This window comes from Pungitius pungitius, chromosome 20 (assembly GCF_949316345.1).
Source record: "Pungitius pungitius chromosome 20, fPunPun2.1, whole genome shotgun sequence".
Classification (NCBI taxonomy): domain Eukaryota; kingdom Metazoa; phylum Chordata; class Actinopteri; order Perciformes; family Gasterosteidae; genus Pungitius; species Pungitius pungitius.
Window position 1 is genome coordinate 14,542,739 of NC_084919.1, and position 27,775 is coordinate 14,570,513.

The 27,775-nt window shown below is 43.7% G+C and overlaps 2 protein-coding genes across 3 annotated transcripts in view; both read left to right on the top strand.

Moving 5' to 3' along the window:
- Positions 1 to 9,613, top strand: part of LOC119194573 (kinesin-like protein KIF26B) — a 25,457-nt gene extending 15,844 nt beyond the window's left edge. Inside the window, exons 13-16 of the mRNA XM_037448703.2 lie at positions 169 to 3,286; positions 5,067 to 5,222; positions 7,852 to 8,002; positions 8,591 to 9,613. Coding sequence (XP_037304600.2) covers positions 169 to 3,286; positions 5,067 to 5,222; positions 7,852 to 8,002; positions 8,591 to 8,717 — 3,552 coding nt within the window. The 3' untranslated portion in view covers positions 8,718 to 9,613. The remainder of the gene's footprint in view (positions 1 to 168; positions 3,287 to 5,066; positions 5,223 to 7,851; positions 8,003 to 8,590) is intronic.
- An 816-nt stretch (positions 9,614 to 10,429) lies between these two features.
- On the top strand, positions 10,430 to 27,460 carry cnstb (consortin, connexin sorting protein b). 2 transcript variants are annotated; one of them, XM_037449908.2, is made up of 12 exons: positions 10,430 to 10,543; positions 13,741 to 13,917; positions 15,097 to 15,197; positions 17,541 to 17,571; positions 21,662 to 21,748; positions 21,836 to 21,947; positions 22,548 to 22,569; positions 22,649 to 22,718; positions 23,548 to 23,798; positions 24,014 to 24,064; positions 25,050 to 25,194; positions 25,497 to 27,460. In XM_037449908.2, exons 2-12 carry the CDS (start codon positions 13,830 to 13,832, stop codon positions 25,703 to 25,705), a joined length of 1,167 nt encoding a protein of 388 aa, XP_037305805.2. In that variant the 5' UTR covers positions 10,430 to 10,543; positions 13,741 to 13,829; the 3' UTR covers positions 25,706 to 27,460. The 2 variants fall into 2 exon arrangements, with proteins under 2 accessions (XP_037305805.2, XP_037305806.2); XM_037449909.2 differs by lacking the exon at positions 24,014 to 24,064 and having other exon boundaries at positions 10,434 to 10,543; positions 25,497 to 27,456.
- Positions 27,461 to 27,775: the final 315 nt, after the last annotated feature.

Consider the following 27,775-nt stretch of genomic DNA (forward strand, 5'->3'; position numbering starts at 1 on the left):
TCCTGTAACGTCCTGTCTTTTTAGTCATTCACCATCTTATAACTGCATTCCAGTATGGGTGCCTTTTTTACAAAGGTTATTGATTACCATGCATCCCATTGGTTCATGTATTGTTTTTTGTTTGGTATAGTTCTAGAGCTAACTCCACAACTCATCTTTATCCAACAGCAGTCCACTTCATGTTCTCCTTGCGGCAGGAGTCTCACTAAAGACAAGAGAGGGCCTCCATCCTCATCACTGCGGGCGTTCCACTCCACCGATGAGGTGGACGTCGACGTTCCTTGTTTCCGTTTGCGTGGTGATCTAGATGAGCATTCCAGCAGCGACCAGTCCTGTGACACAGTCATCCAAATAGACTCGGATGGCTTGGTCAACTCCAAAGCAACCTCAAGATTGGCACAACATGAATTTGTGTCCATCATACCCTCTTTGCATCCTAACAAGGCTGATATAGATGACCCAGAGTTTATTGCTCTGCTGCAAGAGCTTCTGAGAATTCCTCAGCTGCAGGGAGAAAAGAAGGACGAGGAAAATGTTCAAGGGAATATTGAGGTGTTGAAAGCAGACGTCAAGCAGACAGGGAGGGACTGTTTTAAATGTGACACATTTGCTGAACTCCAAGAACGCTTGGGTTGTATTGATGGAAGTGAGGCAAAAGCGGATGGGCTCAAGTCTTCCTCAAAAGGCCCTCCTCATGACAATGTCACAGCAAAATCACAACCCCAGAAAGAAGAAGGGAAACAGCGAGACAGCGAATCATCAGAGGCACAACATAAATTGTTGTTGAATCAGGGGTTTGGCTGCAGTCGGGCAGGTGTCGGAGAAAAGCAAACAGATGGTGCATTCCCTGGGGACAGTTTTCAGCGAGAGGATTCAGGCCTGTATGACTGTGAGGAGTGCAGTGCAACCAGTTCCAGTGAAGAACTACTAAATCAAACTCTTAGTCTTAACATGACCTGTTGCTCTGATCTTCCCAAAAACAAAACTCTGAAGTCATCTGATAAACCCTCTTCTCAGAGCTTTAAAGTGGAGGCTCAGTGCATTGCTGTCACCAGTTCTACACCCCTTCCAAAAAGTACCCAGGGGAGCCGTGAGGCTGCTGATTGGTTCAAACCTAACAATAGGACCTCACCAATTGGCAAGAGCTCCCCAATATCTACTTCCTCCTCATGCTCCTCTTCCCACTCGTTGGTGGCTACCAGTGTTGTGGTCGGAGATGTTTCACCTAATTGCCCCACAGGAGACGTTAAAGAAATGAAGGCGACCATCACAGTTACCGTTCAGCAACCACTAGATCTGAAAGGTCAAGATGAACTCGTGTTCTCTATGGTGGAGGAGGTAACCATCAGTGGGGCATTGGACAGAGGGAGGACAGGTGGAAATATTATTTGTTTCAAAGACACTAACCAATCACCGGCGCATGTTCAAAGCTATTCCAGCTCTCAACCAATCAGGATAATCAGCAATGTTGGGGAAGAAACTGTAGTGGCAGGATCATCTTACACAAACAAAAGCTCTGTAGCTCAATCTGTAGCTACAGACACTGACACACCCCAGTATCAAAGCAGAAGGGAAAACAGGTTCTTACCTTCATTTATAAATCATATGCTGATTGATACGGATGTGGATTATAAAATCGATAGTCTGAAAGAAAAAGAAAAAAGTTCTTGTGACACTTTTACAGAAGTTCAATCGTCGTCTGAGCTCCGAGGGACTAGTGTGAAATGCCCAGAAGATAGGAAGGCTCTTGAGAAGAGATGTGATGCTTTTACTAATGAGACTCATGGCAAAATTCTTGACACAGTATCTGACACATTGTTTAGCCAAAGTTCTTTTGACCCGATGGTCTTGGAGGATTCAGCTTTCCGTGATGAAACTGGAGAAAACAAAATGCGTGGCAAGACACCGAGACAATCAGACAAGAGCCTCCCTAAAGACAGGGAGCATGTTTATTACACCAACACTCCAAAGGGCTCAGAGGGGGGCGAAATCCGTTCCAGACGTGTTGGGAATGCCCCCAAGAGAATTGGTGTTTCACCTGGTTGCCAGGAAACCGCCACTGCTTCCTTTGAAACAGGTAGCTTGCCTAGAGCCTGGCAAAATGCCAACCATCCGGATATCTACCATTACGGTCACATGGCAGACAACCGCAGAGACCCAAGGGGGGTGACATCATCCAACCCTTGTAGCCCAAGTGCAACGGTCGAGAGGAGGCAGGGCAGACAGCATTCCCCAGCGGACCACAGCATCCGCGTCTCCTCTCCTCGGAAATATGGAAAAGAGTCCAAACAGCATGCTGGCAGTCCTTCTAAAAGCGGGAGGCCGAAGTCACCCATTGAGGACAGCAGACGACTTTTCAGTGCCAAACTGGAACAGCTGGCGACCAGGACTAACTCCCTTGGGAGAACCCCAAGAGATTTCCCAAATTTGAATAGAGGCAGTAGTAACACCTCCATGAGTTCTAAGGGGAGCTCCAAGGCAAGCACCGAAGGTGTAGGTATGGAAGGTTATAAAGGAAGTAATGATGGAGATTGTACCTTACCAAGAGCTAGCAGGAGCCCCAGGAAGAACCCAAGGACTGACCGCAGTCATCACTTCTCTCTTTCTGAAAAGCCTGTAACTCATTCTGCTCGGCATACCCATTCAAAGCTTTCTGCTGTTGGAAAACTCAAGATGGCCAGCCCCAAAGTCCGTCGACTGTCTGCCCCCAGCACCAAGAACCTCAGTCTCCCCCACAAAGGCCTTCAGCAGTCCATCAAACGCAGCCCCAGTCTTTCTCCAGACTGTAAAACTGTTAGCTTTGAGCGGACCTCGTCCTTCCTCCTATCTTCCCCTACGCGGTCTTTTCACTCCATCAGTCGCACTCCGAGCCAAAGCTCCACATGCTCATCCACAAAATCTGCTATCCAAGGGTTTTTCAAAGGCCACATCTCCGACCTGCTTAAGGATACTGCATCCAGCCCCACTTCAGGAGGACTGGACCAAATAACCCCCCTTCCATCGCCCTACAGCCGAGTAACTGCTCCCCGAACTCCTGATCACCTGAGCGGTTACGCTAGTGACACCACCAGTGTGTTGAGCGGAGATTTGCCACCAGCAATGGGGAAGACATCCCTGAATATCTCAAACAGGAACAGTATGGTGAGCAGTGGGTATGACAGCATGGTGAGGGACAGTGAAGCCGCAGGAAGCACCATCTCAAACAGAGATTCTGCAAGCAACAGGAGCAGCTCTCTTCTCAGTGTGGCTCGAAGCAGCCGATCATCTCGGAGGAGAGGCAACGCAGGTAAAACTTGTAACTAGGCTCTTATGAACTGATACAGAGGACTTCTTCTTCTGGAACGATTGTAACCTCATCCAAGTGTTGAGTGTTATTATACGTTGTTGGTGTTAAATTTACAAATGGAGCCTCAATGAAGTCTCAAGCTTAGAACCCACGTTCAACGTCTGAACCGGCCGTGACCATTTTAGACCAAATCATATATTTTACTTCACTGAAAGCAACCAATTGTTTCCAGTACAGAATCACTTTTAATTGGTACATTTTGTTGATGCGTGGCATGTTTTTTTTAAAACTTTTGTCAGTTGTTTACTATTGTTGTATTGTAAGGCATTTGATCTTTTACACCTGTACTATCCTGATTAGACAAACAACTCAGTGTTTCCCCTAGGTTTCCAACGATGAAGGGGGGGTGGGGGTATAGTTTGTCCATTGGTGCTCTTTGTCCGCTGGTGCATGCACCACATGCGCGCATACATGGACATGTTTGCACGCATGTCGGAGCGGAACTCCCGTGCGTGGGGTAAAAAATATTTAAAAAATATACATTTTTTAATTTTGAAATCTATGCTTTTTCAGGGGGGTCATTTCAGGAGCCTGGGGGGCCCACCCCCTCATTTAATGGTAGGGGAAACACTGCTACTGAAATGCATTAGCTCTAATGTCAGCTGAAATGCTAACTCATGTCATTTGAAAAAGTGTAATGTTTCTTGTGGAAATTTCAATCCAGTTCAGAATTTTTGTTGCTTCCTCCTAAGACATAATCTACAATAGAAAATGTCCAAACCTTTAACCACAGAGGTTTTATCAACACTACTGCCCACCTAACATATTAATGTGACATAAATTAGAGTTGACACACATCTGTGGAATGCAGGCATTAAAAGCCTAATTGTGTAGGAGGTCACATTATTAATATATGAATCCAGGGACTTCACTTTCTAATGGCAGCACCAGTGCAGAAAATAAGTTATAAAGACGTGTGTGTGCATACTAACAATAATACTTAATGGAATAATACATTATGCAACGTTCAATGTGCCAAACTGCTAATGGAGAAAACAACAAACAAATTTTACTGTTAATTGAAAGATTTAATTCTGTCTGTACTAAGTTTCCCCTTACGTATTTAGCTCACATGAATTCTAACTAAGCTTTAACCATTTCTTTAGATCTTCCACAAGTTAACACAAGGAATGTTTCGCTGGTCTCAATTTAATATTGATTCCTCAACATGACCGAAATTATCAAAAGAAATCATCGGCGAGAATATTGTCTATTTCCACGTAGTTATCCTTTGCTTGTCATAGGGTCTAACCCCGCAATATCAGAAAAAACACTCACTTCCGGTTCCTTTAAGCAACTTTTATTTCTATGGATCCTGTTAACACAAACAGTAAAACATCTTTTCCTTCTCAGACAGAGAAAAGAACCACATACCCTGTCTTGACTTATGAATAATATGGTAGCCCTTCAAGCTGTATTTCCTCACCAAGCAATCTGTGTTCTCCATTCCCCATGGCCTCGGCATTGAAAGCCACGTAGTGGGACTAGACTTGTTTTATTAAACACGTCAGTGCCAGCACCTGCAGTTAAACATGACAAATAGCAACAGCATTAAAAACTGTAATGCCACCCTATTTTAAATGGAGTTTGATTGGGTATTTATGGAGAAGAATATCTCAACACTGTGTATATGAAGAAGGCAGAAACTGGAGAAGAGAAAGGAAACAAGTCAGATGAATATACAGCGTCTCACTGCACTCTCTGCCTCGCCCCGCTGTAGGTCCTCACCAGCGCCGCCTTTCCCATGATGCACCCCTGTCCCTGAGGCACTCGGCTAGTGGTCTGCAGTCTGGCAGGGCGGATCGGGGGATCCCAGAGGCCTATGAAATCAAGGTGTATGAGATCGACAATGTGCTGAGGATGCAGAAAAGAGCAGGTGCTGGCAAGCAGGTGCTGTGTTTATTTTGAGTTTTTGGAGGTTTAAGGGCATTATGTAAAATATGACCTTTATAAACCTCTTTTTGCAACCAATGTAAACAGCAACATTGATCAAACACCTCTCCACATGGCCTTTTCTTAAGTTCTTAAGTCCCCTTTCTTCATTTTGGCATGAGGTTTGTAAACGGGCCCTCTGCATTGTTCAATCAAAGCCTTCTGACAGTTGGTTCCAAGGTTAACAAATCTCTCATCCAACGCTTGTCTCCATTGAAGCTCCCAGGGATCAACCAAATGGGCCAATTACAAGCTATCTAAGCCCAACTTGAATTGTTCGGCACCTGCGGTATGTAGCTTGAGTGTAAATTAAGTGTAAATGTCAGTAAACATTTCATATTTTGCTGCTTAAAACATAACATAGACTTCCACTAAAAACACAACGTGTCCTTGAGTTTTAGGTATTCTACATCCGTGTTTGCAAAACTTAAAAAAACATTGCAACCCAATTATCAACCCCGTATCTGTGTGTTTCCTGTTCCAAACTATGTTTACTGTCAAACCCACACCAACTTTATTGTCCTTACATATTATAGCATTTATGTTAAAAAGGTATACACTAACAATGTTGGTTCATGCACTTATTTTTGATAACTTATACACATGTTAAACACTCTAAATGACATCAAATAAATACATTTTGACATTCTTTTCATTTACTCTGTTCAACCCATGTTCATTAACAACATAATGTATGCTAGCCTTTCATGGCAGTTGGTATCTACATACTTTACTTGAGTATTTATTTTTCTACTTCTACTCCTTACATTTTAAAATGACAAATATCTGTACTTTCTACTTCTTACATTTAAAAAATCGCCTCGTTACTCCTATTTCATTTTGGAAGGTTTTCCGGCTTGTCACCGTTCAAAAACACACAAAAAAAACTATCCGGATATATCGAGTTGATACTTACACTTCTACAAAAGTATTTTCAAAACCTAGTATCTATACTTCTACTTGAGTAATGAATGTGAATACTTTTGACACCTCTGATTGCAAAATGTGAACTCCAAAATATCAACTCGCGTGTGGCATCAAGGTAGGCCGCATGTTGCTGAAAAGCAGCCTGCTCTGTGGAGTAAACGCTTCATGAAAGATTCTACCTCTCCATTGGAGTTGATATTGGCTGGAAAGCCAATGTGATGCATGTACTGACGTACTGTCCCCGTGAAGAGAGGTCTGTCCTCATGGGACTAACCCCCCGCCTCCAGCCGTCTCAGGGACGGCAACTTTGATGCAATTTTAATGACCACATGGGGGAAATTGGGTCAATGCTGCAGCAAAGAACAAAGAAGCACATTGGATGTAAAATGAATAGATTCTATAAGAAATAACACTTTTTTTCACTGGGCAGGGGGGGGGGGGGGGGGGGGGGGGTGTGATAGTTTTAGTAGTGTGTTCCTGGAGCACTCAACATCTCAAATCTAGTGTTTTCATCTTGTTCCCCATTCAAATGATATTTGGATCATTTGTATTGACTATGGAAGGTTCCTGTAAATGTGTTTAGGGGTCTACATCTGTCTTGTCTCACTCCCCAGGCGTGTCCTCCTTGCCCTAACATGGTGCTAATGAGTGTGTGGAGAGAGAGGGGAGGTGCTGCTGTTCATTCAACCGAGAAAGCAGTGTGTGTGTGTGTGTGTGTGTGTGTGTGTGTGTGTGTGCGTTTGACTCTTAGTGTGGGGACCTAAATCTTTTTTCATAATGAGGGAACTCACCTTCCTTTTGAGACTAATTGAAATGTCCTCACACCATAAATGATTCTCTTTTACTGTGTGTGGTTTATTGTTAAGAGCAGTAGCGACGGCCCAATCAAGGGCACCCCCTGGAGCGCCCTTTGACCCCCCCCCCCTAAAAAAGATAATATTTAATCATAGAAATTGTCAATATTTTTGTTTCGGAAATATGGGATGTACCCAGTAATATTTGTAAATATGATATCTAGTCTAAGAAGCGCTTTAGCCATTGATTCCCAGACTATTCATCCAATCAGCACCCAGCCTGGGGCCACAGTGGCTTTGCCCCGAGCTTGTGCGTTCGGGTCCAGGCTGGTATCGACAGGCGGGGTCGCATTCTGGAGGAAGTAAAGAGCACGGATCTATATATATATATACAATATGTATTATATCATACTAATTATTATTTTATATGTATATTATTTCATACTAAACCGCTTAACAAATAAGATCGTCAAAGTGTTATTTACTCCTTTTTCCATGTAGAAAAAATATTAAATATTTTGTTTTCGAAACCTTTATTGTTTTGCTTTAAATCAATTGGGGATGTTTGCTGAGATTGGATTGCCCTACATAGAACTTTCTCCACCAGTCGCCACTGCGTTTGGACAAGTCAAATAGTGCTGATGAGGGTTTGAAATGTTCTCATTAAAACCACTGTGGATGTTCAACACAACCTCATCAACCCATCAGTGTTGCAGTCATTCCACTACATGTTATTCATGTTTTTAATTACAACGGTAGAAGCACAAGGTCATTCTCTAAATCCAAGCTTTTCATTCATGATTATGAGCTGCATGATCATTAATATACGTTGTGACATGTGCGTGTTTTCAGGGGACGGCACGCTTCAGTGCCAGGCGGAAGTTCTTGGAGCATTGACAGCAGAGGATCTCAGAGGTCTGAGCCAGATACAACGACGTGAGGAGAGAGCTAGACGGGGCCGAGCACCACCTCACGCTGGAGCCTGCCCAGGGGACCCGACAGGGTCAGTCTGGTTTTATTCATTCGAGGGAATAAACATGCACAGTGATGCTTGTTTCTTTTAGATTGTTTCAAATATTGCAATGAATCAATAGGAAGTTCTTTTTTTCTCACAAAAATTTACAGATATATGTGGCTTTCCATTTCTTTTTGCACCTCCCTTTCTTCATGTGTTCAATACTTTTTCCCTGTGTCATTTCACACTATTACACATAACTTTATTTCTGAACTTCTTTGTTCTGGTTTCTTTGTATGTATGTATTACTTGGGTTGTTACCATGTTACCATTGCATGTCAATAGCTCCTTTGGAAATATATTTACTGAGAGAAATGGTGAGGTGTTCAATACTTATTTCACCCGCCGTAACTGTAAGTAGTAGCAAAGAGGAAGCCAATGTTGTGGACTATAAATCACAGGGTCACAATGTACTTCCTGTTATTCTGTATTGTCGATCGCTGGTTAGTGCAGCTATTAACATTCACCACTTGGTGTCACTAAAGAACACACAAATTAAACAATTTACCGGATCCAATACACCCTGACAAGTTCCCGCCAATAACGACCCACGTGTTGAACCTCACTGTCCTCCAGGCGACCTGGGGCAGACCTTCGAGGGGAAGTCCCTGCAGCACCCGGAGGCCCTCGAAGAGGTGACTCCCCGGCTGGAGGCCAGACTCACCCTCTGCAAGGCCGGCGTCATGATGGTCACCTGCTTTGATTCCGGCACTAGGAAACGGGAGAAGAGGAAGGGGGGATGGAGGAGGGAGCCTGCAAGGCAAGCTGCAATGACTCATGGCAAGCAGCGGTTAAATGCTCTTCTTTCTCTCAGCCTCTGAAGGTCTTTGGGATGATGAGTCCAACATGTACCACGTGTACACTCCACGTTCTCTTCTAGCATTCTACCTCCTTAAGCTGACCAGGTGCTACACATGTCTTTGCTCATGGGGGGGTAATGGTCAGAGCCAATAGTAGAGCTTTTTGAAAGGGCCTAACGTCAAAAGACATCATGACTTTAAATATAATCATTCATGTTATCATCGTCATCAGTTTTACTGCAGATTTGTTTCCCATTCAAATACCCTTATGTATATTTTAAACCCACTGTACAGTATTTTAAAAGCAACTCAAAAGCTCAGTGCAGCATTTAATGCTAACAGGACACACATTTCTGTGTGTCGACAGGGCAAATATTGCTCCTCCATTAGTGAAGTAATCCGATCATAAAACAATCTTCCTTTGTGTTAATTGTCTCAGAGTACGTTTGGATGTTGGATAGAACTACGATAGATACTCAGCATTAGTGCAGGGTTACTCACAAGCTTCTTTTTAATATGCAGCTTTAGCTCAAATAAATACACTGGAGCCCCTTGAATGACTTATCAATCATATGAAGACATACATCTATTAACATTTTCTATGTTACTGTTTTGTTGTGTTTAAAAAGAACAAGTTTCTAAAGCACGAGAAATGGACAGATTACTCTGCCTTAGAGTTGCTCCATGTTCACCCTCGATGAAGAGGTTCGGCCACCCATTACTTTCAAACGGGTCTCCAGAAGGGAATATGCCATTTTGAATGTAGCTAAACGCAACAATAAACATGTTCTGAAACGAATCTTCTTGAAGCGTTCATTAAATGCTTGAGGGAATTCTGTCTCATGAGTGGAGGACTGAGGGACCAGCTCTGCTTGTAGTGACTGTGAATAAATGAGCTCAGCTCTCCCTTATGCTCTGTGTCTGTAGACAAACGGTGTCCTTTGATTGGATAGGAAAAAAACCATCACATCTGTTCTTCTGTTTCAACATCTAACATCTTATTACAGATGAATATTTGTCTCATGCATGAGTAGGTCAATCATTTACGTTAAAATATTAGTAAAAAATAACAAACATTTCTTCATTTGAGAAGTTTGGAATCCAGTGTTTCCCCCTCCATTATAACAGGGGGCGCCCCCCCCCCCCTCCCTGAAAAAGTGTGCAATTAAAAAAATATATACAATTATAATTTAGGATAATGCAAAGATGGCGTGCACGCTCAGTGTTTTCCTTATAGTCCCATCAGCACCCTGCGTCACAGCCTGCGTCACACATTGGCACCTACGTCACCACCAGCAGCCAGTGTGACACAGCTGCCACAAGATGGCGACGTTCTGCCTCACGGTCAGTCAGTCATCTTCTGCAGTCCATCCCAGCGGACATTGTGTGTCGGGGTCCCCCTGGACCTGGATACGAAACCAGGACCTTACTGTGAGGCTACAGGTGTAACTACCTGCCCCCCCGCTGTGACATAAATAAACGTCATACATGAGACATACCTACTGTAGAGAGACAGAGAGAGAGAGAGAGAGAGAGAGAGAGAGACACACACACACACACACAGAGGGAGAGAGAGAGAGAGAGAGAGACACACACACACACAGAGCGATAGAGAGAGAGAGAGAGAGAGGGGGGGGGGCGGGGGGGGGTGGGCTGATGTGCATCCTGCGGTTGATCGACACGGAGGACCGACAACACGACGCCGGGCTTCGGGGGACATCGTCCAGCGGTGAGTGCCGTCCCGCCGCGTGCGTCCTGTTCATGAAACGTACTCGTGTGCGCGTGGGAGCGGTTCGTGTACCCGCGCGCACCTTTAATAGCCACGCAGCGGCTTTACGGCGCGTGGCGCAGCAGAGTTCCCACAGCGTTTATGCGTCATGCGTGTAATAGAACCGTCGTAACATCGTCTAATTGGGCGCGAGGCGGTGTAGTGCTGTTGACTTTGCCTGACGGACACGTGCACGCGCACGTGCACTCTGACATTTACTTTGCTGACTTTTTTCCATTTGAAGAAATAACGGCAGGAAGAATTATTATATCGAATTTACAGCAGTTTTAAATACTTATAGTTGTGTAATGTCAGACTACAAGTGAATGGTGCGAAGCTCAGAGCTACAGCAATATGTTCAATGAAAGCACTATATTCATCTTTATTATTATAAATTACCTTCATTAATATCATGCATTCTTATTTGGCTCATTACTTTGTAAAGATACATTTTTACGAATCAAATAATATTTCTGACTGAGTGAAGTGTTTCCACTTCTTATTTCAGAATAATATTAAATAAGTGCTGTTGTAACAGATTGTAGCTAAATATAAAATATGTCAATAAATAGAACATGCGGGTTTAAAGGAGTTTTTTATCAACAACATTCATACAAAGATCAAAACCACTTTCTTATCTGTACTGTAAATGCAAACCCGGTAGCTAGCTTAGATAATATGTATATAATAGTATGTTGAACAGAAATGTGGAAGCAGCTGGCCTGGTACTGTTAAAAATCCACTTACCAGTATCAAGTTTATACTGCATGTAGTATCCAAAGTAAGAAGCACGAGTTGTGGGTTTAAAGCAAATCATGCTTGAATCTTTGTGAGCCGGTGGTCTAGTGGGATGTTAAAGGTAGAACGAACCAGGCCTTTATGCTATGCTAACAGTCCCCTGGCCCGATGGCGGTAGCTTCTAACTGCTCGTGGCACGCGTCGGGTGACATTTTGTATCTATTCCTTCTCTGCAGGTTTCTGTGTATCTGTTAGAACACATGTGTAAAACTCAAGGCCCGTGGGCCACATTCGGCCCGTGAATAAGTTATCTTTGGCCCGCATGATCAACTTTACTATTAGAGCTGGCCCGCCGGTATAACGCACCATAATACTACAAATCCCACAATGCACTCTCCGTGTCACAGTCTGTATTAGATACTGTCTGTAATGACAGCGGTTACCAGGGTAACAAGAGGAGAAAAGTTCATTAACGGATATGAATAAATAATCCTGGTCTGACGGGATGTGTTACATGACATTACATGTCATTTAGATGGCGCTTTTATCCAAAGCGACCTACAATAAGTGCATTTCCACATAGAGATACAAACTCAGAAGAACAAGTAACAAGAAAGTACAATTTTCATCAAATAAGCAGTTTCAAAACATGTTATAGAAAAGTGCCATTATAAGTACAATTTAAGTTCTACCATTTGTTGTTGCTACGGTTTGCTAGTGTTTTAGTCAAGGTAGAGTCGAGTGTGAGTAGAGTGTGTTAGCAGCAGTAGGTGACTACACTCGCTGCTCTTGGCTCTGATATTTATTGTCCACAGATTGTGTTGCTTCAGTGAACAGAGCCGAGACAGTTTAAGGACATCGCAGAGTAAACGTGTTCGCATCTCCACCAGCATGTGGCAGAACACGTGTATTTAAACCATAGATTTAATTATATTGAACTGTCCATGTTATTTGTCTAGGTCACATGTGTCGAACTCGGTCCGCCACCGGAGTGCGTATGTCCCGCCGTCAGCCATCCGTCGGTCAGATCACCAGCCCCCCCCCCCTCCCGCCAGCGGCCCACGTCAGCCGTTCGCCGCGATCCTCAGTGGCCCGCGTTCGCTCGAAGTCGGCAGTATCTGGCCCGAACCTGAAATGAGTTGGACACCCCTGTGTTAGAAACGTTTTATCTAACAGGAGAATCCTTACAACGACATTGTTAGCCTTGCCAACGTCATTCTTGATTTCATCCCACACATCCTATGAGTCAGCCTCTCTGTGCTCCCAGCGTTTGTACTTTAGTGTCACATTCCACGCTGCCGAGTTCACGTGACTGCCGCTGACGTACTGAGTGAGCACTGCTTTCATGCTCTTGGAACACCGCTGGCGGAAAAAAGCTGGTTTCACGAAGCGGAAATAGATTGATCTACAGTATGTCAGCTGTTGTCTATTCAACCTCTCCCAACCCGAGAGAGGAATTCACAGTGTCTTGTATAAAAACACACCAATACTGCAAACATTTATACTCACAACGGAGGGGCGCAGGGGTTCTGTGGCCTAAATACAGCAAAACACCTCTGAACGCCACAACACATGGAACCTGTCGACTAAGAAATGCTTGAAAGCATTGTAACTGGCGGACAAATGAAAGCTTTAGGTTCTTGAGTAGGATATTGCTGATGTATTGTCTGATATATGGCTTTCATATTATCACGCTAGACTAAAATGTGAACATACGTCAAACGTTGATGTCAAAAATGAAGTGGTGAGCCTGCTGACGTCGGCATTAAGCACAAAGCATCACTTGTTCAGCCTCTTGTTGGGTACAAAGCCGTATCTGTAGGCCAAAGTTATGGAATTGACATAAGTCACATCCACAAACGCCCTTCTAAAGCTCCTGTCTGTTAGAAGAATATGCAAGAACGGATTATTGCTCATTGTTGTGATCCACAGACTATCATGAGTTCATTGTAAACCTGTGTTCTTCAGTTCTTCAGAAAGGAGCACTCGGACATGCCTCAATGGACACAAAGATAACCCTTTCATTGAGGGAATCACCTATAGGCTGCTTCTATTTGCCTTCACGCTCTCTTTGTTCTCTGTTCGCGTGTCCCCTCCTTCTCAGAACATACCGAATGTATGAGGCCCATATCTTCTCTCTTGAAGTATGCTTCTTTTTTTGGACAGCTTGGGCGGAAAAATCTTCCTCCACTGGCAGCCTTTACAGACCATAGTGGACCTTCGCAAATTCCCTTTTTATGACCACGAGAAGCAATTTAGGATTAAATCACATGCTCCGTCACAAGTCATAACTGGTCAAGACTGCAGAAACCTGGTGTTTCTGCACTCATGAAACCAGTCACTGTCCCAAGTCCTTCTCTTATCTCACTCAAAGGAAGCAATTCAATAAAAAGTCAGAAAAATGTTATGTTTTTTTTCAGGGAGGGCTTGAAACCGTAGACCAAGAAAGACCCTCTGGTCCCAGAGGAACCTTGACCTGGAGGGTAAGATTGGCACAGCACCGGGGCTGATGGGTAACAAGAACACCATCCCACTGAAAGGTCCCGACACTGAGACAGCACAGAGAGAGGAAGTGCTCTGCGTCGGCACTGGCACAGGTTAAATATCTGTTCTTCATCTTGGTTTTATCCAACACATGACTGCTGTGTGATTTGTGTGCTTTTGCAGCTTGGGGATGTCGCTTCCTCTGCTGCAGTATCAGCTGATGTGGATTGTTGTGGCACTCAAATATACATCATTCAGTCATTAAAATGTCTCTCAAAGACCACCAAAGACTGACTGAAGAGAATTGCTGAAGGCTTATCCTCCATCAGTTTACCATAAACTGCCCAGGAACAAAATGGAGCTTAAATTGATCAGGGTGAAGCTAAGCTGTAAGAAAGCCACGTCTGATAGGCTTGGATGTTAGTGGGCCCTTTACAGCTACGGTTTATGGCGACTAATTGTGGCAGTAAGGCAGCAGGTGGCAGGCAAGGGAATGACAGGCTGTCCCTGATGGCAACCTGCTAAGCTAACAGGTAGCTTCGGCATCTGCCGCATGGCTAGAACTTACAACATCCCAATGAACCGCTCACATGGGGATTTAGAAGAAAACACATTTACAAAAGCAGCTTAAATGTAGTGTTTCAATGACCACAAACAAATGTGTCTCCATCTGTGATGAACCAGGAACGTCATTCAATCGGAGATATTATATCTCTCACAAAAAGAACAAATACAGAGCAAGTACAGTCCATCTATCTTACACACCGTTTCCCTGATCGCTGAGAGGAAACAAACTGACACACCCTACGCCACGGAAATCCAATTCTAATTTAGTGAGGTCCAGATGGAGAGAATTTCCTCACGCATAAATACAGAACATCACCATGTCTTACTATGATTTAGTGGCATGTATCTACTCATCTCATTTTCAGCAAAGAAGGGTTTGTCTTTTGTCAGTGTATGAAAAATTCTTTCTGTCATACTAAGATAGTGAAAAGATAGATGAAGAACAACAACCAAATTCAACAAAGCAGATATCAAAATACAGATATCCAGGCAGTTAATCTCTGATTTAGTCCAAAACAAAAAAAACCCCTGCTTATTAAGTTATTATACACCTTACAAGTTACCGTAGACAGAATATGTTTTCATACCATTAAGAACACATTTCCGTCACTGATACATAAAATGATGAAGGGCACAAACGCTGCACATAAGAGTGGGCACACCAGTGCAGCCGTGTGCTGTAGCATAATCCAACTGAAGCATTTGTTTGTGCTGTTTGTTTCCAGGTGGCGTCTCCAGAGATGGACCCAGCGCAGAGCTGCTGGCCTCCCTGGAGTCCCTCAGAGAAACCAGTGACTACACCATGCTGCCACACTCCCTGCACCAGGTGAGTGTCTCTGTGCAGGAGCCAGTGGGAGGCAATTTGTGTCCCAATCCTGAGGGAACATGTCTTTATATAGAGAAGTGCCTTCATCTACAGGTGTGTGTGTGGCAGTCCTCCTGTGTGACCTCATTCCAAACTCTTTGTAAGCTGACACAAATATGACAAAGCCCGGAGCTGGTGTGTCTGAAATGGATTAGTTTGGTTCGTGGAAAAGGCTTTAACCCGAAAATCCAACAAGGAAACATTTTGCAACTGTTTTACATTGCAGGTGCAGAGATTTAAACTGGCAGCCCCTAGCCTAATATTGTCTCCCCTACAGCCACCGCTCCCTCAGATCATAACTCTGGTGTTCAAAGAGACATTAGCGGCGCATGTAGTAGTAAAAGACATGGTTTCATGTTGCTGGAGAATCCTTTGTAGCCCACGATCCAGCAATTAGACAAGATGATCCATTTGTCCCAGCTTCTCCAGCCCCTTCAGGAGCATGTGGTTTATTCAGCTCCGCTGCCAACCCCAGTAACCAGGTAACTAAGGCCAAGCTATTTTCATCAAACACCGAGAAAGGAAAGGAGAGGCCATGCAGAGCAATCAGGGCTGGTTCCGTTACTGTGAGTCACTCGCTCTGCATATTCACCGCTACTTACCATCAGTGCAAGCTAATGTTGCTGGACCCACTCCCTCTTGTCACAGTTTAGGAAACAGATCGCTATCACCGGGATAATCAGTAACTCTGATTCAGCCTAATTTACAGAGAACAGGATTCTGCTGTGCTGTGATTTCAATGCTGCACAGTAGTTAGTGTGAAAGTAAAAAATAAATAGATTTGTTAGATAAATCCTCACTTTACACCGGTGTAAAATCATCAAAACAGGACAAGTTATGCACCAAGCCAACTCAAGGTTTTCATCTTCGGAGCAGGAATATATAGTTGGAGGATAAACATGCTAAAACAGGGGGGGCTCTGGGCAAAACTAGAGTGCTGCTAGTTGACCTCAGATGATTGTCACCATAAGATTGTAAACATCGACGCACAAACATGTTGACCATCAGAACACTGTGTGAAGTGAAAGAGCACTCTCTGTCGTACTAAAGTGGAACATCAAGTGCTGTTTTTTGGTCTTGATCATGGCCCGTATCTCTTTTTATCTTTTTTGTCACAGTTTAGGTCTTCTTCCTGTTTTAGTTTGTAGTTTCACGTCTCTTGTGTCCCTGGGTAACTTCACTTCCTGCCTTGTCCTGTCTTCCCCTGTGATTGCTGTGTCAATGATCGTTGCCACCTGTGTTCAATCACCTGCACCTCCCTTCTGTATTTAAGCCCTGTGAGTCCCTTGTCCGGTGTTGCGTCATAGCGTGTCAATGTCTGAGTACCCCGTTACGTGTTCCGTCAAGTCCGCCATGCCATGTAAGTCTTTTGTTGGTTTTCAAGTCCAGGGCCCTGTTTTTATCTTTAGTTTCCTCCTCCTTCTCGCCCTGTTTTCTTTAACTCTGCATCTGAGTCCTCCCACCATGCCCACGACCCCCTGTTGTGACATTTTTTTAATCTACTTATTTAGATCAGTACATTTTTAACCATGATATGCATTTTTTTCTTTATTAATTTGGTTAGAAATATGAACACTACCACCAGCATTACAGGACTTTGAAAAGTTGTATCATTTAGTTTATAGCCAAATGAAAATGTTAAAGTGTGCATTTACTCGTTAAGTGCTCAGTGATCCGTGTCCCACACTCTGTCCATGCTATATGTGAAACTAGTATGTGTCATGCACATAGAGATACACATAACTGTTAAACAATGTGTTATACGCATATAAACAATAAAGGCATCTTACACAAATTCTTTAGGGGTATTCATGGTGATGCTCGGAGGTCATTCCGTGAACAAATAGGCATTTAGGTTTCACCAATAAAATCTAGAGGGCAAGTAATGTCTACGATGTCCAACTTGAGGTCGGCTGAGTCAGACTACTGACCACAAAAAGGAGGACCATAAATCATGAGGGTCCTCTGCTGACAATTATAAGAACCCCTTCCTTCATTTAAAAGGCCAACAAGTCAGTGCTCTACCTTTTGTCATAAATTCACACATTAGGTCTTGTGGTATAAGCATCTGGTCTACTGGTTGTGGAAGGATGAAAATAATACCGACCATAATTAGTCATGTGATATTCATCTTTGACGGAATTACAATTTGAATCTACCGGACTTTAAACCAAAACATTTAAAAGTTTCATAATTTTCAGTGCTTTGTTTAATACTATGTTTTTAAGCTTCATGGGTTGTTGGTGACACAAATAATGTGTCAGCTGTAATTAAATTCTGTGCATTAATCATCTTCTCTTCCAGATCGCAGAGGCCTACTCGCTCAAAGAGGACTGTATCCTTATTTATAACACGGGTAGACGAAATCCAGCGTTCTGATTGGTTGGGAGTGAGTCACCGAGGCTGCATTATTCACTGATAATGTACAGTACCTGTTCACATTGACCGATCGTTCCATATCACTGTGCACTCAAAGTAACACGTTAGATTTTGTGCGACCGTTAGTTGACATTTTAGCTTTTAGCTCGGTGGTTATCGCCAGAAAAAAAGACAAATTCCCAAATGATCGTTTTGAGGCAATGTGAGCTTTCACAACCGGACATTAAGGTGGAGTCATGATGTGAATGAATGAGATGGTGAGGGACCCAATGCTGTTTACATTCACATTTTTTCTCTAGACTGATGAAATGTGACACACAACGTTTGGTAGCTACAACTATTTTGTGCTGATAGGCAGTTATTTATTTATTATTTATAATGTCACTGGTAACCTTGTTATGAAAGCAACAAGGTACTTGAGGCTGTACTTTATCTTCAATAATGCAACAGTTCAAGGGTTGCTAACAACATCCCTTGAACTGAACTCATTTGTTGGTGTGTTTATGCATTGTGACTGTAGACTCTATTGAACAGAAGTGCCCACAACCTTTCGGCTCAAGAGCGAAGTAGAGTCCTTTTCTCATCGACGTCTATAGGATCAGAGGAGTCGCCCCCTGCTGGTCACTAGAGAGAAGTAGTCATTTTCTCAAAGACTTCTATAGGACCAGAGGAGTGCCCCCTGCTGGTCACTAGAGAGAAGTAGTCATTTTCTCAAAGACTTCTATAGGACCAGAGGAGTCGCCCCCTGCTGGTTGTGGTGGAAATTTATGGATTGAAGCCTTGTGAGAAATCAAAAGTATCTTGAAATCGCTTTATGATTAAGTATTTATTAAAAATGATAAAGAATAGAGAAATCATCAACACAAGCCGTAAGGACAGACAGAAGTCAAATGACTACAATTCAGCTGAAAAGGGAAAGATTGTTCCTTCTCCCTCGGAGCAGGAAGATCTGACAAAGGAAGAGAAAGGAACAGAGAGTCTTTATACCTTTCTGGAAGAGGGACCGCTGTTGCTTCCCCCCCAAACCCTCAGGACAGAGCAACAGGAAAATCCCCAAAGTTTATAAACTGACCCTCCCTTAATGGCGGCCAATCAATCACTAATCCAAGACAGATAACAAAACAGGATATGGATCAGTCAAGGCATCTGTTGGCCTCTCTGTTTAGACCAGGGGCTATCGTAAACTCGGACAGGTCACGGGTATCCCAAGAAAGGTCACCCCACAGTCCTGAGAGACTCGCACACATGCCGCTCACCAAATTCTTCCCCTACACGGGTCACTAGAGAAGTAGTCCTTGTCTAGTAGACGTCTATAGGACCAGAGGAGTCACCACCTGGTGGTCAGTAGAGAGAAGTAGTCATTTTCTCATAGACTTCTACACTCACCGGCCACTTTATTAGGTACCCCATGCTAGTAACGGGTTGGACCCCCTTTTGCCTTCAGAACTGCCTCAATTCTTCGTGGCATAGATTCAACAAGGTGCTGGAAGCATTCCTCAGGGAGTTTGGTCCATATTGACATGATGGCATCACACAGTTGCCGCAGATTTGTCGGCTGCACATCCATGATGCGAATCTCCCGTTCCACCACATCCCAAAGATGCTCTATTGGATTGAGATCTGGTGATTGTGGAGGCCATTTGAGTACAGCGAACTCATTGTCATGTTCAAGAAACCAGTCTGAGATGATTCCAGCTTTATGACATGGCGCTTTATCCTGCTGAAAGTAGCCATCAGAAGTTGGGTACATTGTGGTCATAAAGGGATGGACATGGTCAGCAACAATACTCAGGTAGGCTGTGGCGTTGCAACGATGCTCAATTGGTACCAAGGGGCCCAAAGAGTGCCAAGAAAATATTCCCCACACCATGACACCACCACCACCAGCCTGAACCGTTGATACAAGGCAGGATGGATCCATGCTTTCATGTTGTAGACGCCAAATTCTGACCCTACCATCCGAATGTCGCAGCAGAAATCGAGACTCATCAGACCAGGCAACGTTTTTCCAATCTTCTATTGTCCAATTTCAATGAGCTTGTGCAAATTGTAGCCTCAGTTTCCTGTTCTTAGCTGAAAGGAGTGGCACCCGGTGTGGTCTTCTGCTGCTGTAGCCCATCTGCCTCAAAGTTCGACGTACTGTGCGTTCAGAGATGCTCTTATGCCCACCTTGGTTGTAACGGGTGGTTATTTGAGTCACTGTTGCCCTTCTATCAGCTCGAACCAGTCTGGCCATTCTCCTCTGACCTCTGGCATCAACAAGGCATTTCCGCCCACAGAACTGCCGCTCACTGGATGTTTTTTCTTTTTCGGACCATTCTCTGTAAACCCTAGAGATGGTTGTGCGTGAAAATCCCAGTAGATTAGCAGTTTCTGAAATACTCAGACCAGCCCTTCTGGCACCAACAATCATGCCACGTTCAAAGTCACTCAAATCACCTGTCTTCCCCATACTGATGCTCGGTTTGAACTGCAGGAGATTGTCTTGACAATGTCTACATGCCTAAATGCACTGAGTTGCCGCCATGTGATTGGCTGCTTAGAAATTAAGTGTTAACGAGCAGTTGGACAGGTGTACCTAATAAAGTGGCCGGTGAGTGTATAGGACCAGAGGAGTCACCACCTGGTGGTCAGTAGAGAGAAGTAGTCATTTTCTCATAGACTTCTATAGGACCAGAGGAGTCACCACCTGGTGGTCAGTAGAGAGAAGTAGTCATTTTCTCATAGACTTCTATAGGACCAGAGGAGTCGCCCCCTGGTGGTCATTTTTTTTACAGATGGTCACTACAGAGGATGGAGGTTTAACACATAGTGGTGGCAGAGTTGTGTCTGTGTCACACTAGAATATGCAATACAGATTTAAATTAGTTAACCTATAATTTCTACAGTAAAACAAATGGTGACAATGTTTGAACTCTACATGGCTCCTTTTTGAATGAAATAAATAAACGATATGCCGTGATTAAATAAACATTTAGGAGTACGATTTTCACTTTATGGAGGAAAGGCTTTGATCTTTTTCTGTTCCAGTAAGAGGCCTGTTGGACTGATGACGGCTAACAGGAGGCCCTCCAGCAACCAAAGGAATAATAATCTGATATTCAAAGTGGCACTATGCAATGGAAACGTTAATAAACATGCCAGGGTGAAACCATCTTTTATTCATATTTTTTGTCCGGTTTGGCTGTGTGCCTTATTGTGACTGCGTCATGTTCTCTGTTTCTTTGTCTCTCTGTCACACATGGGCTGAAAGTAGTTTCTTTTGTGTGCATCGTTGTTTAGGCGATGGGGAGGTGTGAATTTACGTGTGAGTGGATAAAGGGAGAAGGTTTGTTCCTGAACTCTTGATTCTTTGAATCAGTCACGGCTGTTGATGATCTGGTTTATAAAATCCTTTTAGAAGGTAACGTTTTTAAATGTCCTTTTTTAATGCATGATCAAATTGCAAGATTAGCCATCACTTCACCCATGTTGAACTTCACAGGTGCTGAAAGTATGTAGAAGCTCAAAGTGATAAGATAGATATCAGCAAGCCAGAATTCATGAAGAGAACGCCATCTACTCATGATCATTAAACGGACAGGGTTAGTTGGTTTAATTACCACAGCAACATCAAATGGGATCCAAAAAATGACCTGATAAGTCAAGTAAAGAACTCTTCAGAACTAGAGTAACATTTTAAAATCTAGTATATGATAGTATAATATCATACTTTAATAGTTAATTCCTTGGCTTCCTCGTTTCTTGTAAAATGTACAGCAGCATCTCAATCCATCATCACGATGGGTCCTTTCTTCTCTCCTTGATGTTATCTGATGCAACTCTGATGACATAACTCATGCCGTTGCTCTGACTGAGATACAACTGAGTAAAGCGTCTTATTGACCTCTTCATTATGAGGATCCCGCTGACCTTTATTTTCCATGTACTTTGCTGCCGTCTTGTTTTGTAGGGATGTTTTCTTGTATTTTAGTATTTCCGGGGTGCAGAGACCTTTTAGCTTCAACGTCTCAGTTGACTTCTTAACCAACGACCACCACTGCCAGACCACTGGGCCATTCAGTTCCTGCAGCTGGAGAAGCTCTACCACCAACGTCTGCTCTCCAACCTTGCCGACATGCAAGTGAACTGGGGTAAAACACGTGTGACATGTTTCCTTCTCTCCAGGAAAAATTGTATGTTGGTGCAACACAAGGAAATAATAGCATGTTCTTTCACAGAGAGCCAGTGGAGAGAGAGGAAGAACGATGGAGGTGTTTTGGCTGCTGAGACAGACGCCATCAGTCAGAAACACATTGAGACGCTGGACCAGATCTGCAGGACACACTTCCGGTATACCACGGCATATAGACACAACATCCATTTCAGGAAATGTTAGGGCAGATGTTTCCCTCACTTCGGTTTAGATACAGACGCCACAAACTTCTCTTTTAAACGTCTCCTCGATTCCTTTTCCTCCAAACACTTTGATCCCTGTTGGGCAGAAAGCGCTTAGCGCCCCTTTGGTGTTGCTGCAATTGACCTCCATCTTTGTCTCCCATGTGGACATGCTGAGGAAACCAACTAATGCATGAAGACATTGAGGATAGAGACACACATGGGAATCATTTGGGGAGATGAATAATTCTGAAGGGGCCTAAGAGACTTCTGAAGAATGGAGATTCCAATGAGTGACAGACATACACTGCAGGGCCCCAGGACACGGGGACTCTCTTGTTATGTTATTATTGCAGCTTATAGTCATTTGACCCAGATGGATTGGATTTTTTATGAAAAAATGATCCATTCTCCTCTGGATAGGAAGATGATTTTAGCTTTTTAACAGTTGCACCATCAACCTCTCGCATTTCTCAATTTAAGTGTGTCTTTTCACTTTCCCCTGCCTTGCTGTCCTTCTTCTCTATCTGCGTTCTTCTTTTTGGCATCACTCAGACCCTCAATCAGTGTGGAGCAGGTGAGACATGTGAACCTTCCCTTTATGGTGATCTCTACTCAGTTTGATACATGATCATTAACTACGTTTGATTCAACAGAACACAGTGAATCAAACACCGAAAGACATCCAGAGCGAAGACGAGAGACTACAAACCTGTCATGATGAAGGTAGACATGTGTCACTATGGTTTATATCGTACCAAGTTCTGCTTTGAGCTCTTTACTAACCGCCTTCTAGCTCACGGTTACAATGCTAACGAACTGATGCTAAACATGAACCAAAACACAGCTTGAAATTAACATTTTGACTTGATGGTCTGATGCTGCTTGTTCACACCCAACATTTTTTAAATGTTAAAATATGTTTTAAATATAATTTTGGGATCTATGATCCTTCAAATAATGGAATAAAATAATTCCTTTCAAGTAAACCAGATTGCACTGAGGGACTAATGAGGGAATGGGCTGCTGGCGAGGGGTGTGGGTGCTGATTGTAATACGTCAGCTTTTAGCTCACTGGCGATTGATGGAAAATGACCGGAAACATCACAAATGATCATTTGAGGCAATGCGAACTTTCACAACCAGACAATCAAAGGTGGACGTCATGAGCGATGTGAATGAATGAGATGGTGAGGAACCCAATGCTGTTTACATGCACGTATGGGGACCATTGGTCTCTAGACTGATGAAATGTGATACACAATGATTGGTGGCTACAACTATTTTGTGCTGAAAGGCAGCTATTTACTATTATAATTTCGCTGGTAACCATATTATAAAAGGCAGTACTTTATCTTCAATAAGCCTCTCGTACCTTATTGCTTAATCCCATGACTTAAAAATGACCTACAATGAGCCTGGTGAAGTTAATGGCCTGACCTTCTCATGAATTTCTAGACACATTAAGCCACACAGGCCCTCTGCATCAACACACGGTTGGATTCACATGCTTGAGTAATAATCCATAACCAATAGCCAATCTCCTGTCATGCAGGTAACAAGACTGAAACATTCCAGGATGAAGATAAAGAGCTAAGCGTGAACCCACAGGTTCCACAGACAGCCCAAGAGGAGGGAGGTGAGGAGGACGCAGAAGAAGAAGAGAGGCGGGAGGACGGACAGGAAGTCGAAGAGGAGGAGAAGCCGTGTGAGGAGACGCCAGAGGATGAGGTGAAGGTGGAGTGGCCCTCAGGAGTTCCCCAGGCTTCAGTCAAGGAACTGGCCAGGCTGTCCCACGCAGAGGGGGTAGGAAAACATCTGGCTATATTGCTGATAATTATTACTGAGGGAGGTGCATTTTGAAAGGATCGGACAGAATATCACGAAACATGATCTGGTGATGAGAGAGAGCAGGAGGGGTTTACGTATTCCTTGCCCAAGTCTCTCTCCAGACCCGTTCTCATCTTTCCTTCCTGTCTATTTCCCTTTGTCCACTGGCCTCTGATCTCTGCTGATCCCAGCTGGTTGTCTTTTCTGGGATACTCCCAGGAATGATCTCTGCGCTCCCTCTGGTGAGATCATCACTAAGGTCTCTCTGTCCAAAAACCTCCACCCGTGTTTGCTGGTGTGGGATGTTCACCCTGCAGAATGTGCTAGATGACTGAGCCGAGACATGGTGCTCTGAGCGGAGGGGCCTGGTTCTTTTCAGAGGTGGAGATGAAATCTGATACTCAAACAAGCAGGAAGACTGAGCATCGCTGTGATGTACGACTGGGGGGGGACTTCTTTTGCAGGGTTTTGTTTGACACAACAACTTTCCCTTTAACAGGCAACATGAGAAATTTGTGTATGTGAGTGTATATATATATATGAAAACTGCAGAATTAAATCAAATATGATCACATGAGCTGTATATAATATAAGCTGGTTGACCGAGAATTTCTGAAAAGTGAAGAATTAGAACATTTTGAATCAACATGTTTGATTAAATTTTGGCGGCTTTGAAAGTTTCAGTTAAATTCTGTCTGGCAACAGCTGACTGAGGGGCTATCTGTTACAAGACTACTATTATGTCTATGAATATCTAACCTCTTACCCTAATTAAACTCACAAATAAAAACATCCCATAACCTGTTACTGATGAGCAAGTTCAAGTGGTTTCGTCCTGAAGCCAGAAACTTACAGCCAACCGGCGCCATGCGGTGGAGAGAGCTGTTTCTGCTGCATACCTCTAGCATCACCTCAGTGGTAGCGCAGAAGATTCTGACTGGAACAGGACTCGAGCACCAGAGTGTTTCAAGTCAAACATGATGTACTAACGTGCCTCTGTAGGGACTTGAGTGAATGTGATGACTACGGCGGCGTTGGCCACGCCATCGCTTTATGTTCTCTGGGAGAGATTCTGATCCGGTCAGAAGGGTCTCCTGTGGGTTTGGAATGAATCGACTGACCTCTGTTGACCCCACAGTGTAGCTACAGTTCACTTATCAGTCAGTGATGTCACAAATAAGAAGAAAGCACTCATTATCCATCCTCTGGTTTCTGTGTCCTCCTCAGAGCTCCTACCCTGACGGTCTGGTCTCCATTCTAAAGAGGAGGAGAGCTTCGCTGGATGGATTGCCTCCTCCGAGCGACATTGCCACTAAACAGAACCTGAAACGCAAAGTTCGCTTCAGTGAGCCAGAGGAAGGCCTTGAGCAAGGTGCTGTTTAACTAAACAAATGGAGCCGCAGGCTAAACAATAAACCTGTTACTATACTGGTAGAAAATGTCTACATAGTACTCCTTAGTCACTGCAATGATTAAAGAGCAGCCAATCACAATCCCTCCTGACTTGTGTGAAAAAACAAAAAGACTTTTACGAACATGCTATCTTCTGTCGTTTCCGGTCCCACCATGGTAAACGTTTTTATTGATAAGAAAGTCAATGCAAATTAAAAGGTTCAAGCCACATACTAGTAGTTTCCATTGAAAGATCGTATTTTCTCTCTCTCTCTCTCTCAGATGAGATGGGGGGGGATTCCTGCCTGATCTTGCTGCTGCTGTGTCTGGTTACCGTGGTGATCAGCATAGGCGGGACGGCCCTCTACTGCACGCTGGTGGACACTTACTCCAACATCTGCACCGACTTCACCAACAACGCAGACTTCTACGTCATGACCGTGCGGAGGTTCTTTGAAGGCCTCGTCCACTGGCTGCCCCTCCACACTTAAGACCCCCCCCCATCTGCATTCCAGACTGGGATGTTCCAGAACACTGTGCTACAGTGGACAGCGTCAATCGACATCAGCGGGCATGGGACGGACACGCGTAGAGCTGACGCTGAGGCTCTGATTGGCTGTGCAGCGACCTGAGCCTTGATCCCATGGCTCACTAAGATACGTCTAATCATCCGTCTCTGATTTACCTGGAACATACCGTTGCCCAAAGACGCACCACAAAGTCCAAACTGATGCAAACGAGCATGTTGTGGGACTGCAGTTTGAAACTTCCTGTTCCCTGTTGTTTGTGGGGAGACGTACACCAGACACACAAGTGCTTCTCTGATGCCTGTAGCAGTCACAGCTTTGTCTTTGGTTCCTCGACCCTTCTTCTCCTGTTTTTGGATTCATTAGGATTAAACATGTGTGTGATTGTTTTTTGTGCAACGATTAATAGGCATAAAGATTATTTTTCTTTTATTCCGGTTAAAGCTGTCTTTTCCTCGGTAAACCTTTATCAGACACATTACACGGCTTAATAACGAGATTTCTTTTATTTTGGAAAACTCAGATTCCAAAGAAGCCTTTTAATGATTCCTTCACTAAACGTGCGTATTTACCTCAACACAAGTGGTTACTCGTAACATTCCTCTTGCCATCTATGCATCTATATACAGTATATGATCAAATCAAAGAGAAACTTTACTATTTGAACAAAGTACCCCATTTAGCACAATACCCCAAACAGAGTGCCTGAATGATGTGCTGTGTGTACGTTCAGGGAGAGTGGCTCTTGGTACGGAAACATCAGGGCGATCCACTTCTAACACAATACATTGCATAATGATGACGGGGATGCAATGCAGTCATTTAACTCTAAAGACTCAGTTACACTCCTTGTGTGTTCATGTTGCAGGAGGAGACTAGATCATTACTAGATGATTACACTAGATGATTACATCTAGTCTCCTCCTGTGGTGGGCCAACGGCTACGTCACGACAGCAGAAACAACGCAGAAAGAGACAACATTTCAACGTCAAAAAGAAAAAACGAAAATGAAAAATGAAGATGAAGTGAATCATTTCATATCTCTCTCAGGTGTTCATGTTTTAAATGCACTTTGTTTTAAACTGAGCCTTCTGTTATCTGCACTGGGACTGTGAGATCATCCAGTGGACGTGATGCTGTTGTATTGACTGCTGTTCTAAGGCAGAGCTTTGTGAACCAACACTTGTGTTTCCTGTCTGGCACAAGCAGCACAACAGAAAACCCCTGATGAAGAACTGCATCCAATTGAATCAGCATGATCCCTTTTCATCTTGTTTTTACTGATTACGACACTTTAATACCACCACTTCTGAACTCCCAATATTTTGAAAAGTAATGCATGTTACTCCTGTTTTGTGTCTGTGGATATTCCATCTTGAGGCTATTTGCTTCTATTTATGTTCAGTTGTGTCCAAAAGGGTGAATACAAAAAACATCTGCAGGAACATCTGCCATTGTGTTTTCTGTTTGCTGCTTGGTGGGACAATAAAATTTGTCCCTTTAATCTTCAAGATATTTTGCTTCTTCTACAATAACACGCAAGCTCCCATCAGTTTTGTACCCACGTCTTTTTCAACTGGCCACAATAATGTAGTACATCAGTGTGGCCACACGGTGTCAGTGCGCACCACGGAATGAGCCACCAACGGCTCCTGAGGGGCACCGCGACAGCCCCACACCGCGCAGCGTGGGTGGAGACCTCCGGAAGGAATGTGTGGGACATTTAGCGCTCCTCGAACCATGATTCACTTTAACAATACTATGACTAGAACCTTTAGGCCACTAGGAACTAGGGCGGTTTTGTGTTACGTTGGGGTTCATATCTTTGGTTGTCCTCCCCTGCAGCGTTCGAAATGACTTAGGACTCTTGGGAGGTCCCCTAAAATCTAACTATAAAAAATACTGAAGACTACCTTGCTACACTATAAACTGCAGGCAAAATTATATTGACATATTTTGAAGGTGGGATAATGGTCTTGGGATGTTTTTCATGGTTTGGGCTAGTCCCAGTATTGTAGTGGTGTCTGGAGAAG